Genomic DNA, 14,411 nt, shown 5'->3' on the forward strand with positions numbered 1-14,411 from the left:
CGGGTGCATTAATTACATGGATATAAACTGGTTAATGTGCAACCGAGGAGTGCTTAGCTTCATGTGATATCTTGATGTGAACTTCTGGCTTCCGCTTACGTAGCAGCCACTTTAACTGCAGCTGTGGATTAGGCATTACAGAGCCTTTTGTTCAAGCCCGAAGAACTCTTGTGGATTTTTTTTTTCCACTTGTCCCTCAGATATGTGAGGACTGAAGTCCAGCACGCTGTTGACATGATCATATTTTCATGATGGATTCTAAAAATGGAAAGCTGTGGTCAAAGGTAAGAGAAACTTGCTATAAGTGTGTTGACTCATTAAGAAAACCAGGTTAGTTACGTAACAATCTGTTTCCCAGATTCCCTGGCAGGGATTGTGTGAACTATATAAGACAAAGACAAGTGTAATAAATGTATCCCTGAGCAGAAAACATCAGCGGGGAGCCTCATCCATGATTCATGCGCCAACTGCGCCGTGCAACAGAAGAAGTTTGCAGATTTTTCACACAGTTTGGGAATGATTGGCGTGACAGGAGAGCAGTTTCATGCTTTTTTTCTAAATCTCAAGGTTATCCTCAGCCACAATTCATTCCTCGTGTATCTTAACATACAAGTCAGTGTTTGACTAAGGATCAACAAAAGCCTCGTCCTTTCTCTTTTGTCTCAAAATCACTTAGGATGCAGCGTGTTAATACATCCCCACATTTAGCAAACAAATGTAAACACAAGCTGCCAGTGCCGTCTCTGCAGGGAGATCAAAGCCCGGAGCTGTAAACCTCCAGTAACGTCAAGCGTTCCTCCTCGAGTGTCTGCTGTGTGAGTAGGCACAGAATGAGAGATTTAGCCACAGAAAGCCTCTGATTCCTTTCCAATAACCACTCGGAGCTCCTTGAGTCCAATTCCCCCATCTGCTAGTTGTAACAGTTGTGAAATGAATAATTGGTGTCAAGTGGCCCCTGTAATGCCCGCTGTGCTGCTGAGGGCTCGGGCGAACATAAACACGACTCAGGCTGGCTACTTAAAGTACAATCAGGAGCTCAAGTGAGGCTTGAGTCCATCTCTTTCCAGGTACTGTAGATGATTTTCTCAAGGATCCTGACTTTCCGGTGCGTTCTGCAAGTCTGGCTCCGTTCATTCAAGGCAGAATCTCCACATGGAAACACTTTTTTGTTGTGAGGGGGAACTGGAAACAATGCAAGAAGAGGCGTATTTAAAGGTGCGCTATGTAGTTTTGGGGTAGAAATCTTTACCAGAAAGATCTTAATTAACTTAATAAACTAAATAAACTCTTTGTTTTAATTACTGAATAAACTGAATAAACAAACTGACCTTAAAGGACAACACAATTTCATACTGTTTTACTTTGTTTATATGTGGCGGACCCTGCCACCTTTCTAGCTTCAAACTGTGTCCTGGGGACCTTTTTTTCCTCTGAGAACAGCTTGTTTATTCAGTTATGGAAAAAATACGTATTTCTGAATTCTGTTTCTGAATATTGTTAATGTTAAAATTCTGGTTTTGAATTTCTTCTCCAAAACTACATAGTGCCCCTTTAAGGTTGTTGTACTGTAAATATCAAGACAGGAAATTGCAGGTGTGCTCAAGCCTGGGCGTGGAGACAAATACAGCCAGCCCTCGCTGCTGCCACACTCACTCTAGCTTGCACACAGGAGGAAAAGCCAAGCGATCCTTTTTATCGCTTAAAGACATCACATCACTAATCTGCCTCCACATCTTGTAGGAGACACCGTGGCCTTCACTCCGCGAGACACAAGACAAGGTGAGATCCATTCTACAAACTTTATTTAAAGTATTTCACTTTATCATTTTCAGCCTTTTGAACATCCCTCTGTCCTTTCCTTCTTACTAAATCACTGTGGTTTGCTCAAAACAACATCTTCATTGTCATACATGCTGAAAAAGATTCTTAAAACAGACTTTATGTGGTGTTTTGAGCCTTTATCATATCGTGTTAAAGAGATGACCACATTAGGATGCAATGAGAGCATTAACAAAGCTCATTGTGTGCGCTGAGTCAATGGACAGCGCAGGTTAATTGAAGTGGAACCAGTCTTTCCTGTCACAGTAATGGAAGCAACGCTGGTCATTTTCAATTCATCTTTTCAAATATTGTTTGTTTTAGTTTTTCATTCATTTACATCGGGATCAGGTTGCAAAGTGCAGTAGTTGTTTCTCAATCACGACAGGGAGGTGAAGTCGGAAGTCTTCTGTAACTGGTGACTTAATAATCAGTTAAATGCAGCTAATCAATTGAAGTTAAGTGGAGGAGAGAGGTACGCATTCCCCTTTTCACCCAGATTTTTCAAAGTTCATGCAGGAAATTGATTTACAAAATAAACTCCTTTAAGTGGTTTAATTACACATACATCAGTTGAGAATGTGACCCTGCTCTTTAAATTTATATATATACGTATGCTCTGATTTTTTTGGTTTGTTTCACAGATTGATCAGCCGCCTAGTCTTTCATACATAGTCTATCCTGCACAGTCGAGGGAAGCCGTCATTTTAACTATAGTTTGATATGTGGATTAAACATGGGTGTGGCCGTCCTTTGACCAGATAACAATACAGATTGTCAAATAGAAGGGCGTCACTTTGTGCTGGGGTCATAAGGGTTTAGGTAATGTCACTGACAGCCTACAGTATAGAAAACGTGTCACAAGTTATGTCTTGATATAAGCAAAGTTGGAAATTATACAATTCAAGGACTTTCAAGCACTTTTCAAGGCAAACTGATTTAAAATTATGGGCCATTGGTTCATATAGATCTTCGCATATGCTGTAACCAAGCCCAATACTCGAGGATGTCACATACTGTAAAGGCTCAGATGAAAAAAACATTTTTAAACGTTTCATCAACATCAACATTTCTTGTTGCAAATACATATTTTTTTATTTTTAAATGTAACATCTTGTCTGTGGTTGCTGTTATTATTGGAATATGTATTTTATTCATTTCAATGGGACCCTGTACATTATTAAAGATGAATGCAGAGCTAGCTTAGTGAATAAACAACACTAAACAAACAAGACAGCCTACGTAATACACATCTATACATAATATATTTTTATAACAGTGCATGTATTTACGCTGTCTTTAAAGCAACATTATGTAGAAATTGGCATTTTGTGTGATTTGGGCGGAGTGGCTGAGACAGAGACACCATTGAAGACACTGACACAAGCCACTGTACCATCAACATGATTTTGAAGCTGTTATTTTAAGATTATAAAGTTGCATAATGCTGCTTTAGGATTCTCTGTTTATCTTTATTCTGTCCTTGATTCACCCTCTTGGAATCAATAAAGGATTGTGTTATCTTATCTGATGTAGGAGCATTTGATAGCAATGATAAAGTGGCGACTGACCATATAACTTTCCTTTTACAAATTAAAATTCATAAGCAATAAAACCCTCCATTGTTCAATGTATGCCAATTTTACAGCCAGCGATTAGCCTAGCCTTAGTTTCCAACAGCGATTTGAAGCTACAAACTGACGCCTGATTGACGGACGGGACACGCTACAAATCAAAGTTCAACTAGCCTTAGCTTCCAACAGCGATTTGGCAACAATGTAGCTGTCCAGCCTTGGCCATTTGTGTAAAGATAACATAAATGCAGTCAGTAATTAAGCTGCTAAGCCACACCTGGTCTGTATGACCATTAGCTTATGGTGGCTAATGTTATCAAACTGATAGATACTACTGTCAGTTGAATTAGTAGGCTGTGTTTATGACTCTTCTCTACTTATCGAATATGTTTACTTTATCCCATAATTAACTTCACTAAGAAGGTTATGGACTCATGTCCATTTATTGGTTGCTGGTTGGTTTGTTGGTTTGTGACCACGATTGCACAAAAACTACTGAAGGGGTTTCCACAAAACTTGGATGGAGGATGGGTCTCAGCCCAGAATAGACCCCATTAACTTTTGGTCTGAATCCAGGATTTTTTGATATTTTTGACCAAAGTGGCTGCTTTTCATTTAAAGTCACAAAATCTCCCTGCAAAGCTACTGATAGAGCTGGAATGTTTTTATGTACTATATTTAGTATATTGTGAAATTATCCCAGTATAACAAAGTCTTTGTCTCTCACTCCTCCTCAGCTCCAAACACTGAAGTCAAATTAATTTTGCAACTTCAGCCTAAGTCCTATCATGTTACTTGAATCCCAGCCCTGTTTGTTCTGCATGTGTCACCTCTTTATCTGATCCCCTGAATACCAGAGCTGTTAATATTAATAAAAAGGTGTGGTTAAGATCCTGGTAGAGTAAAGGTGACCTGACCTCACCTTACACCACCCACTCCATCAATCACTGACCAGTAAGATATTATCCACAGAGGAAAGATTGGACTCTGAGGCAAAGTGCAGCACATGAGCCATAAATTATAGCTGACTTATTTCTCTGGAGAATAGCTGCAACCACAGTTACTCCAGCTATTTGTCAATCATAACTTGTAAGCATAGATCCTGTATTTGCATTCATGATATGTTGCCTGCAGCGTGACATCCCACAGAGCCTGTTTTCATACAGCGTGTCACCATAAGCCTATATTCTTGGCTCAGCTGGTGCTACACTGTGTTTGCTTATCAGTGCTGTTGTTTCTGATATCTGAGTCAAGAGGCAGTTTAAGCACCGCTGATTGCAGAACTTGTATGTTGCTATGGCGCCAAGCTGACACTCATTAGGGGGGATTAGAGGTGTTTCGCTGTCAGAGATCCAATCTTTTGAAATGGTTCACTTGTCATGTTGGAGACATCTGTTTCAAGTGAAAAGACAGGGATGATGATGAGGAGGAGGCTTCAGGAATGCAGTGTTTCTCTGTTGAAGTACTTTGGAGACGTTACAAATGAGGATGTGTTTTCTTATGTGGGATTTAAAGGTTCTAACATATACTTTATATTGTTAGACTATGAGCAGTAGTGGGAGAAGTCCTCAACTCTGCAGTTCCTCTCAGCTCTATTGAAACATTCAGTGCTTTCCAGCTAATTTTTGGGTTTTCCTCGTTCCAAACTTTATTGTTTTGGTTCACGCTTACTGCTCTCATGGCAATTTTTTCCCAGCACTGGCTAAAAACCAACTATGCGCCCACCACCAAACAACAGGCAAAGTTGTGTTACGAAGTTATAGTGGAGCACTCAGCAGCTAAAGACCCGCAGAGTTGGTGGAGACCAAAAACAGAGCTAAAAGTTAGTGAATATTGGCATTAGATTTATCTGGTGACCAGAAATATGAAACCAAATAAATGCTAATGTGCAAACAAGACATTTGTTCAGTTGTCTGTTAAGCCATTTCAACCAAAAAGTTATAATACTTTTTTGTTGTGTTCACAGAGAGGAAGCAAGTTGATGAACATGACTAAACGGGTCACACCATATAGATATTCATCAGCAATCGTGGTTGTTTGACAATGAAGACAACAACTCCCATGATCCCATACTACTCTCATTTTTGATTTAGAGTAGCCTAGAGGCAGAAATTACATTTGTGTGTTTAAATCACTGACAACTTACATGTGTGTGTTTGTTTCAGTTCAGCAAGATGATGACCGATGAAAGTCTCGACGCATTCAGAAATGTCAGTCGAAAGCCAGGCCTGCAGATATGGACCATCAATGTAAGTCAAGACTTACTTAAACAGATTTTATGTGTGACAAACTGAAATCTTGCTTTTTTTTTTCTTACTGACTTTGTTGTTTTCTCATTCAGAACATGAAGATGGCGCCTGTCTCAGCCAGAGGTTTTGGTAACTTCTTCGAGGGAGACTGTTACATTGTTCTTTATGTGAGTTCAACACTGGCTGACTTCCCAACAGACCACAACATTAATGATATGATTACAGCATGCCTCGATAGTATCTGTGCAAATGTGAGTCTTCGATCTGTGTTTTTTTTTTTTTTTTGCAAGATCTGTGACAACAGGGGCTCGCGCCAATCCATCGACATCCACTACTGGATAGGGAACACCTCCTCCCAGGATGAACAAGGTGCAGCTGCCATCTACGTCACCCAGCTGGACGAGTACCTGGGCGGGAGTCCGGTGCAGCACAGGGAGGTGCAGGGCTATGAGTCTCCACGCTTCAGGGGCTACTTCAAACACGGCCTCATGTGAGTCAAAGAAAGGGCCTGCTGTGTGAACTAGAAGGGGGTGGTGACTGAATAAAGAGTCACACACTCACACACACACTCTTATGCTGTAATCTTCCTGAGACATGGCTTACAACAGTAATCCCTCTGCGTGAAATCATTATGACACAAATTACAGTTGTTTTGTTGAGGCTTAGAAAAGAAAAACACAGTTTTCTCTCGCCCAGTTCATTAACCTCTGACTTTTCATTGTGTTTTATGTAACATTGAGGTAAATGAGCAAAACTATAAACACTCTCGTCTGCTCCTCCATTCATCCTGCCTCCACTGTGCTGTTTTTATTACACTTGACCTTTGGTATTGTACACCGATCTCTCCTCAGCTACAAGAAGGGCGGGGTGGCCTCAGGTTTTCACCACGTGGACACGAATGTCTACAACATCCTGCGACTGCTGCACGTCAAAGGGAGGAAACACGTCACAGCGACCGAGGTATGTAGAGTGGAATATAAAGGGCTGTGTCGGGGATTAATGCTGGCTGCCCAGTGCCTCCCACTGGAGCTATCACAGGCTTCACACAGCTACGCTACAAGGGGTGCTGGCACTCCCTCTTAGACAAATTACAGCGTGCTTGTTGTCATAGCTGTCAAAGTAGGTGTTAATTGCCCCGAGGAGTGCTATGACTGTGTGGTGATTAGGTAGTACTTCCCTATGTTAAAAACTGTTTGTTTCTCAGAACGTTTTATGTCTTATGATAGCTTGTACTGTTCATTTGAATAAAGAGAAACTGTCTGATAAGTCTCCATCACTCCACGCGCAGGTGGAGGTGTCATGGAACAGCTTTAACAATGGAGATATATTCCTGCTGGATATTGGGAAAGCCATCGTGCAGTGGAACGGCCCCCAGAGCAACAGGAGAGAGAAGCTCAAGGTAATCCTCCCCTCTGATTGGTAGTAAAGCACTGTAAAAATATTCTATTACAAATAAGTAAAGGGAAAAATAATCACCAATAAAAAAAAACTTAAAGATACAAAAGTATCCAGGGTTTAACAGTCAAAGCTGGTTGAAGAAGGAGAATATATCATTATCTGGCAAAAATCATCATATTTTAGAACCTAATCATGATTTGCATGTACAATCTGAGGTAGCTAGGACTAATAATTGTCAGATTATTATTGTAAAAAGTGAAATATTGTGAATGTAGTGAAGTACCATGAAAAAGAAAAGTGGAAGTACCTTAAAAACGGTGCAGGCACAGTACTTGATCTTACTTTTATTTTACAGGAAAAGCCACAGTTCAAAAATGACAATTACATTTCCACCAGGAGGTCTGGAGACTTTGCATGAACATAAAAGATATTGTGCAGTTCTTTCCTTTTTTGGTATTTTAATTTTAAGATATTTCTACTAACTAACTAACTAACCAACTAAGTAACTAATTCAAAGAACAATTCCTTTCAAATTAAATCAGGGAAAACTTGAAAACAAAACAAAAGCAGAACATTGATGCTGGGCAACGTCACATTCACATTACAGTCGTTAAAAAGCAGAAAGAGAAATATGCTGTAATTTCCCTCTCAGGTCTAAATAAAGCTGCATTGAATTTAAATGAATAATAATGTAGCTCGAAGATAGTAATGTTATTATTGTCAATAAGTGGTGAAGCTTAACAGCTAAAAGGAAATAAGTTTGGTAATTAGACTGATGACATTATGTAATTATCTATAATCTACATGCTCAGCAGTAAGTTTCAGTTTCAGCTATCCAAAGGAAAAAGCTGTGGAGCTCCTGTTACAGATTATTTCTCAGTGATGGCAATAAATCAGGTTTTTTTGTACGTTGTGGATGTCTTTAATAACTTCAATCAAATATTCTGTGGCGACCTTTAGTATCTGTTCTCAAATGCAAAAAACAAAACAAAAATAATTTGGTACCATATTCTGTATTTCCTTCACGGTAGAAAACATTACACTAGATCTTCAGCTCCTCTCCTCCCTTGTTTGCAGGCAGTCTTGTTGGCTCAGGACATCCGGGACAGGGAGAGAGGAGGTCGAGCTCAGATTGGTGTCGTGGAGGGAGGAGACGAGAAGGACTCCCCGGAGCTGATGAAGATCATGACGGCTGTGCTCGGCCAGAGAAATGGGCCTCTGAGGGAGGCCACTCCTGATGACAAATCAGACAAGGTGCAGAACACCAACGTCAGACTCTACCAGTAAGGACTTTTTCTTCATCTGCTTCATCATTTGTGCAACATCTTGGGAATATTTTGACTGATTTAATAAAATCCAACACTGTTTCTCCTCAGTGTGTTTGAAAACGGCGGAAATCTGGTGGTTCAGGAAGTGGCCACAGAGCCTCTAACGCAAGACCTGCTGCGCTCCTCTGTAACTGTCTTTTAACCTTCAAACATATTTCTCAGATACTGTTATTACCCTTAGAAGATGGGTCTCATTGTTTATTATATCTTCTTCTCTCACTCTCAGGACTGTTACATTGCGGACCAGAGAGGCTCCAGTGTGATGGTGTGGAAAGGCAAGCTGGCCTCCAAGGTGGAGCGGCGAGAAGCTCTCAACAGGGCAGTGGTGAGTTCACGAAATAAATCTTCTTTATACTCTCTAATTATTCAATATTATGGCTGTCTTTGGCCAGGGTCACCAAGTTAAATAGTCATTATATATCAAAGGCATGAAAAATACTCCTCTCCTCTTTCCTACCAGGGCTATATCAAAGCCAAGAACTACCCATCCAGCACCAGTGTGAAGGTGATGAGCGAGGGGGGGGAGTCTGCGATGTTCAAGCACTTGTTCAAGTCCTGGAGAGATAAAGGGCAAACTCAGGGTCTCGGTACCACCTACAACGTCGGAAAGATAGGTAACCTCTACACGACCTTTAATTTATTCACATCTGAGTCAGAAAGCTGGAAAAGAAACACACTGAAGACCTTCTGACACTTATTTATGGATATTATCATGGTTGCTCCAGATATATGGAGACCTAAGAGTACAAGATTAAATACGCTGGGAAATCAATAATCATGACTGTATGCTGGAAAAAAGGTATAACGTGACCATGAAATTGTGAAATAATACAGTGAAAGTGTTTTCTTCTTTTCACAATAAAAGAGCTCATTGAAGATCCTTTTTATTTAGTTTCAGCAGGTTTTATCCAACCGCATCAACCGAATACGTTTCAGCAAGGTCCGTTTCTGCCAACCAACGCTTATGGTCTGGTTAGGTTTAGGCATAAAAACCACAAGGTTACAGTTCGGAAAAGATCATGTTTTGGCAACATGGTTCTGTCGACACAAACACGGCTGGATAATGTCCCAACTTCCCGTCCAAAACATCTGGTGGTTTCGAGCTTACACATGTGAAACATGGTCATGAACGCTGGTTTCTCACTTGGCAGCTGTCGGTTTTGTTGCCCCAGTGCCCATTAAAAATAATCAAATGGTTTTTCATTTCTAATTCTGAACACTTTGTCCATGCAGCAAAGGTAGACCAAACAAAGTTTGATGTGCTGCAGCTCCACGCACGTCCTGAACTGGCAGCACAGCACCGCATGGTGGATGACGGCTCTGGAGATGTGACGGTGAGGAGGAAAAAATGCAGAACAATTGTCTTACGCCAAAATACACACAAAGAGTAGACAGGCTTCATCTTGTAATATCTGTATCGTGAGAGGAAAATGCTGAAAGATTTCTTATTTTCATTTTTTTTTCATGTGTTTTTTTCAGGTGTGGCGTATTGAGAACTTGGAGCTGGCTGAAGTAAATCCACGTACATATGGACAGTTTTATGGAGGAGACTGCTATTTGGTGCTGTACACATATCAAAGAGCAGGCAAGCAGCAGTACATCCTCTACATGTGGCAGGTCAGTGGATATTTTTAACTCTATTTTGTTCTGATGAATTAAAAAAGAACAGTTACAGCTCTGTATTAACTTGACTTTTTGTTTGTCTCACACCAGGGCCGTCATGCCACTACAGATGAGATAACAGCTTGCGCCTACCAGGCTGTCAACATTGATAACAAGTACAATGGAGCCCCGGTCCAGGTCAGGGTGGTCATGGGAAAGGAGCCTCGCCACTTCCTGTCTATTTTCAAAGGCAAACTCATCATTTTCGAGGTGCGACTTTTCACACTAAGGTCTACTTTTTGCTGAATTACAAATGCTCAAATTCAGAAGGCTGGAGAAATTACTCCTGCAATACAATAAGAAAAATGTTTTACTTCTCAGGGGGAAAGCACTCCTCCATTAATTCTCTCCAAAAATGTACAAAACACTCTATATTTTGCATATTTGTGTATGTGTACAAATCTCTGCATGCATGTAATATATGTGTTTGTGTTTGTGTGCGTCTTTAGGGTGGTACAGGCCGACCTGGTGTGGTGAACCCGGACAAAGGTGCCAGGCTCTTCCAGGTGAGAGGAACCGATGAGCTGAACACTAAGGCCACTGAGGTGCAGGCGAGGTCCGCGTCTCTGAACTCCAATGATGTTTTCCTGCTGAAGACGGACCACGTAAGCTACCTGTGGTACGGAAAGGTACGTGCGTCGTTATGGAACACTATGAAACGTTGCACAAGCCGGACATGAACTCCCTTTTGAGGAATAGAAATGTAAGAACGTGTGTTGTTCTCACACAAATCCGCATTTGTTTGATGTCCTCCTCCTCCTCGATCCGTCTCCAGGGCTGCAGCGGGGATGAGAGGGTGATGGGGAGAGCGATGTCTGATGTGCTGTCCAAGCAGGACAAGCAGGTGGTGATGGAGGGCCAGGAGCCAGCTGAATTCTGGGTAGCTCTGGGAGGAAAGGCTCCCTATGCCAGCGACAAGAGGTAAACACAGAAAGCAGCAACACCATGCCTTTGAATCAGGCTTTTTGACTCATATTCAACCCAGGTCTTGTTGTTCTCGACATATTTTGTTTTTACTGACTATTATAGTTCAAAAAAGAAAAAAATCAAACAATTAAAATAACCTATAAACACAGACTTTTCTCCAAAAGTCGTCCAAAAAGCTGTTTAATCATATTTTGAAACATTAATAAGCTTACATTTAAATCTGCAAGGATTATTTTTATATCGAGGTCAGTGGAATATGCCCAATGTTGTCTGGAGCCAATGAAATATGGTCTGCACATCCCCACCCACCAACACACACACACACACACACACACACGCACACACACACACCGAGCAGATTACACAGCTTTAATGTCAGCGAGCTCTGTGTTGTTTGCAGAATGCAGAGGGAGGAGCCTCTTCACAGTCCCCGGCTGTTTGAATGCTCCAATCAGACGGGCCAGTTTAAGATGACGGAGGTGGACGACTTCACCCAGAGCGACCTGGACGAGGAGGATGTCATGCTGCTGGACACCTGGGAGGAGGTGAGAGGTCAAAGGCGGGGGAAATCAGCCGAGCTTTAGGTTGATGCGTGGAAAGATGCAAATATTACTCCACTTGCCAGAAGCTGCTTGATGACGTTATATTTAACCGTTGGCCTGAGCCAGGCTTGCTGTTTTCCCACGTTCTCATTCTGTATACTAAGCTAAGCTACGCTAACAGCCTCCCACAAAGTGTTGGGCTGTTTAATCTGCAAAAACCTCAATCTTTATAAGATATTTCTGTCAATAATTGAGTAATTTCTAGTGCAGTGATAATATTTCATCTTGTTTTTAATATAAACCAACATGTTGTCCGGAAATGAAGATCCACGCTATGTTGAAACCAGAAAGAAAATGTCAGGTTGTGACACTACAATTATTAAAAACTGGTTGAAATATTCCTGCTACACTGGCAGATTTATTATTTCACCTTTTCTAAGACAATAAATGCTTATGGACTCACTTTCAGAAAAAAGTACCTCAAAAGTGTATTTAAGTACCGTCCTTGGCTGTGACTGGAATGTCAGTCGTCATGTCAACAATAACTTCATAAAGCTCTGAAACAGATTTCTTTCTTTTTCTTTCACCTCAGATTTTCTTATGGGTTGGAAACTTAGCCAACCAGTACGAGACCAAGGAGGCGTGGAACAGTGCGCAGGAATACCTGAGGACCCATCCAGCAAGCCGCGACCTCGACACACCCATCGTCTTTGTCAAAGAGGGCTACGAACCGCCCACCTTCACCGGCTGGTTCAATGCCTGGGATCCTCATAAGTGGAGTGTGAGTTTGTTACAGCCTCTTTGATCTCAGTGCGAGGCACTCGAGTGTGTTTAACACAAGAATGCAGCATGATTAAGGCCTCACAAATCAGTATGGTATTCTATAACTGTAGAGGAGACGCAAATATCACATGAACACTATGAATAATTTTGTGCGATGTGGGTGATTTCATGGACTGTTTGAAGATGAAGACGACCCTGCATGCTCACTAATTTTCAATCCCCGCTCACTTGATCTTCTCAACAGGGAGAGAACTCCTATGAGGAGATGAAAAAAAAGCTGAGTGATGCAACATCTCTCTCACAGATCACTGTAGTAAGTGATTGACTGACACTAATCCTAACATTAATTGACTAACTCTACTAACATCACAAATGTCGCTAATGTGTTTACAATTTTGATGTACAAATCCTCAAAAGATATGATTTCACTCACCCATGTCCTGTGTCATCAGGATTTCTCTAATCTCAATAAGAGCCCTGGGGGTAGTTACCAGGCTCCAGGAAGCCCCATGACCTCCCCTCCAGTCTACAGGACCCACGGAGGTGAATTCTCCCCTAGATCCGCTACTCCCACCAGCCCGTCCACCCTGAGAGCCCAGTCCCCTACGCTCATGAACCTGTCCCCCTCCTATCGCTTCAATCAAACAGTCACAGATGGTGGCACTAAGTCCCCCTCTGCTGGACACTCTGGGAAGTTTCTGGACCCAGAGCTGCTCATCAACAAGTCTCCTAGTGAGCTGCCGCAGGGAGTGGACCCCAGCCAGAGAGAGGTGGGTGCAGTATTATGGATCTGGTGCACCGCACAAAAACATGGAAGTCATTATGCGCAAGATGTTAATAATTGTGTGAATGCTGCAAGCATGGATGAATAAGTGAACTGACCGCCTTGTTGGAAAGTCATACTGTAGACCTCGTGTTTTCTGCTACTGATCCTGATTAGTCTCCATTAGTATTATAGATGTAAGCTAAAACTACTTTAACATTGACAGCAGAGAAAGCTTTTGTTTAGTATTTAGTGTATTATCTGTGCTGTGGAGTGTCATTGTGGATTTGCTGCAGCAGGAAGCTTTGAACAAACATTTTTTTTAAAAATGACTAAAAAGAGATGCAAAACAACTTCAAAAGGACAGATGCAAAACAACTACAAAGAGACAAAAAATGACTACAAAGACACACAAAATGACTACAAAGACACAGGCACAAAATAACTACAAAAGGACAGACCAAAAACAACAACAAGGGGAAACAAAACAACTACAGAGAGACACAAGTAACTACTAAGACACAAAATCACTACAAAGAGATGCTAAATGGCCACAAAGAGACAAAAAACAACTACACAAAACACACACAAAATTACTATAAAGTGAGACAAAAAAACTACAAAGAGATGCAAAATAATCAACACATCCAAAAAAACAGGTGCAAAGAGACATGGTTTCCCTCTGCTGTTGTATTTGGGTTTTTTTTCACATGACTGTGCCTGACTCATTATCCCTCCTTGGCTTCAAGGATGACTGTGACTCAGTGGGACGTGCTAAACATCTTGTAATTATTATGTGTATCCTGAGCTAATAACATAAAGTGGACAGTAGAGGTCAGCCTAACTGTGTTCTGTGCTCTGATTTCAGGCCCACTTGTCAGATGTGGATTTTCAGAACCTGCTCGGCTCGAGTCGCTCAGACTTCCTGCGCCTGCCGATGTGGAGGCAGACTGACTTGAAGAAAAAGGCAGGACTTTTCTGAGGAACATTCACTGTTGGATTACGCAGAAATGTTGTCAAACCTGTCTCACTGTAATGCAGAAAATCTTATTTGTAAAACATGTTAAGGCAGCTGCGACATTTTAGCTGTTTTTGAGAAAGACAGGAGTGGAAGAGGCCTTAATCATTTCACTGGAATATTTTCAACCATCAACAAAGTTTAAGTGATTAAATATGTTGACTAAATTTGGCTTATTAACATGATTGTGATAAAAAAGACAAAAAAATTCAAGGGCATTTTAAACTAATATTATTTCCGATGGTTATGCTTTATATTTATCTTTATTTGTCAATGTGTTATGCTGATGATCGAGTTTTCTCAGGAAATTATTGTCATTCACCACGACTGAATCACTTATACTATGAAT

At 41.2% G+C, this 14,411-nt stretch overlaps 1 protein-coding gene across 2 annotated transcripts; it reads left to right on the plus strand.

The window, feature by feature from the left end:
* Positions 1 to 272: 272 nt before the first annotated feature.
* vill (villin-like) lies at positions 273 to 14,409 on the plus strand. Of its 2 annotated transcripts, XM_073488198.1 has the most exons (21): positions 273 to 284; positions 1,741 to 1,779; positions 5,558 to 5,641; positions 5,734 to 5,808; positions 5,932 to 6,131; positions 6,493 to 6,601; positions 6,930 to 7,040; positions 8,117 to 8,322; positions 8,416 to 8,494; positions 8,594 to 8,692; positions 8,828 to 8,981; positions 9,601 to 9,701; positions 9,847 to 9,984; positions 10,081 to 10,239; positions 10,479 to 10,658; positions 10,805 to 10,950; positions 11,357 to 11,501; positions 12,091 to 12,279; positions 12,526 to 12,594; positions 12,734 to 13,051; positions 13,913 to 14,409. In XM_073488198.1, exons 3-21 carry the CDS (start codon positions 5,567 to 5,569, stop codon positions 14,024 to 14,026), a joined length of 2,667 nt encoding a protein of 888 aa, XP_073344299.1. In that variant the 5' UTR covers positions 273 to 284; positions 1,741 to 1,779; positions 5,558 to 5,566; the 3' UTR covers positions 14,027 to 14,409. The 2 variants fall into 2 exon arrangements, with proteins under 2 accessions (XP_073344299.1, XP_073344298.1); XM_073488197.1 differs by lacking the exons at positions 273 to 284; positions 1,741 to 1,779; positions 12,526 to 12,594 and having other exon boundaries at positions 5,570 to 5,641; positions 12,734 to 12,863; positions 12,936 to 13,051.
* The last annotated feature ends 2 nt before the right edge of the window (positions 14,410 to 14,411 follow it).

This window comes from Pagrus major, chromosome 19, assembly GCF_040436345.1.
Source record: "Pagrus major chromosome 19, Pma_NU_1.0".
Lineage (NCBI taxonomy): Eukaryota > Metazoa > Chordata > Actinopteri > Spariformes > Sparidae > Pagrus > Pagrus major.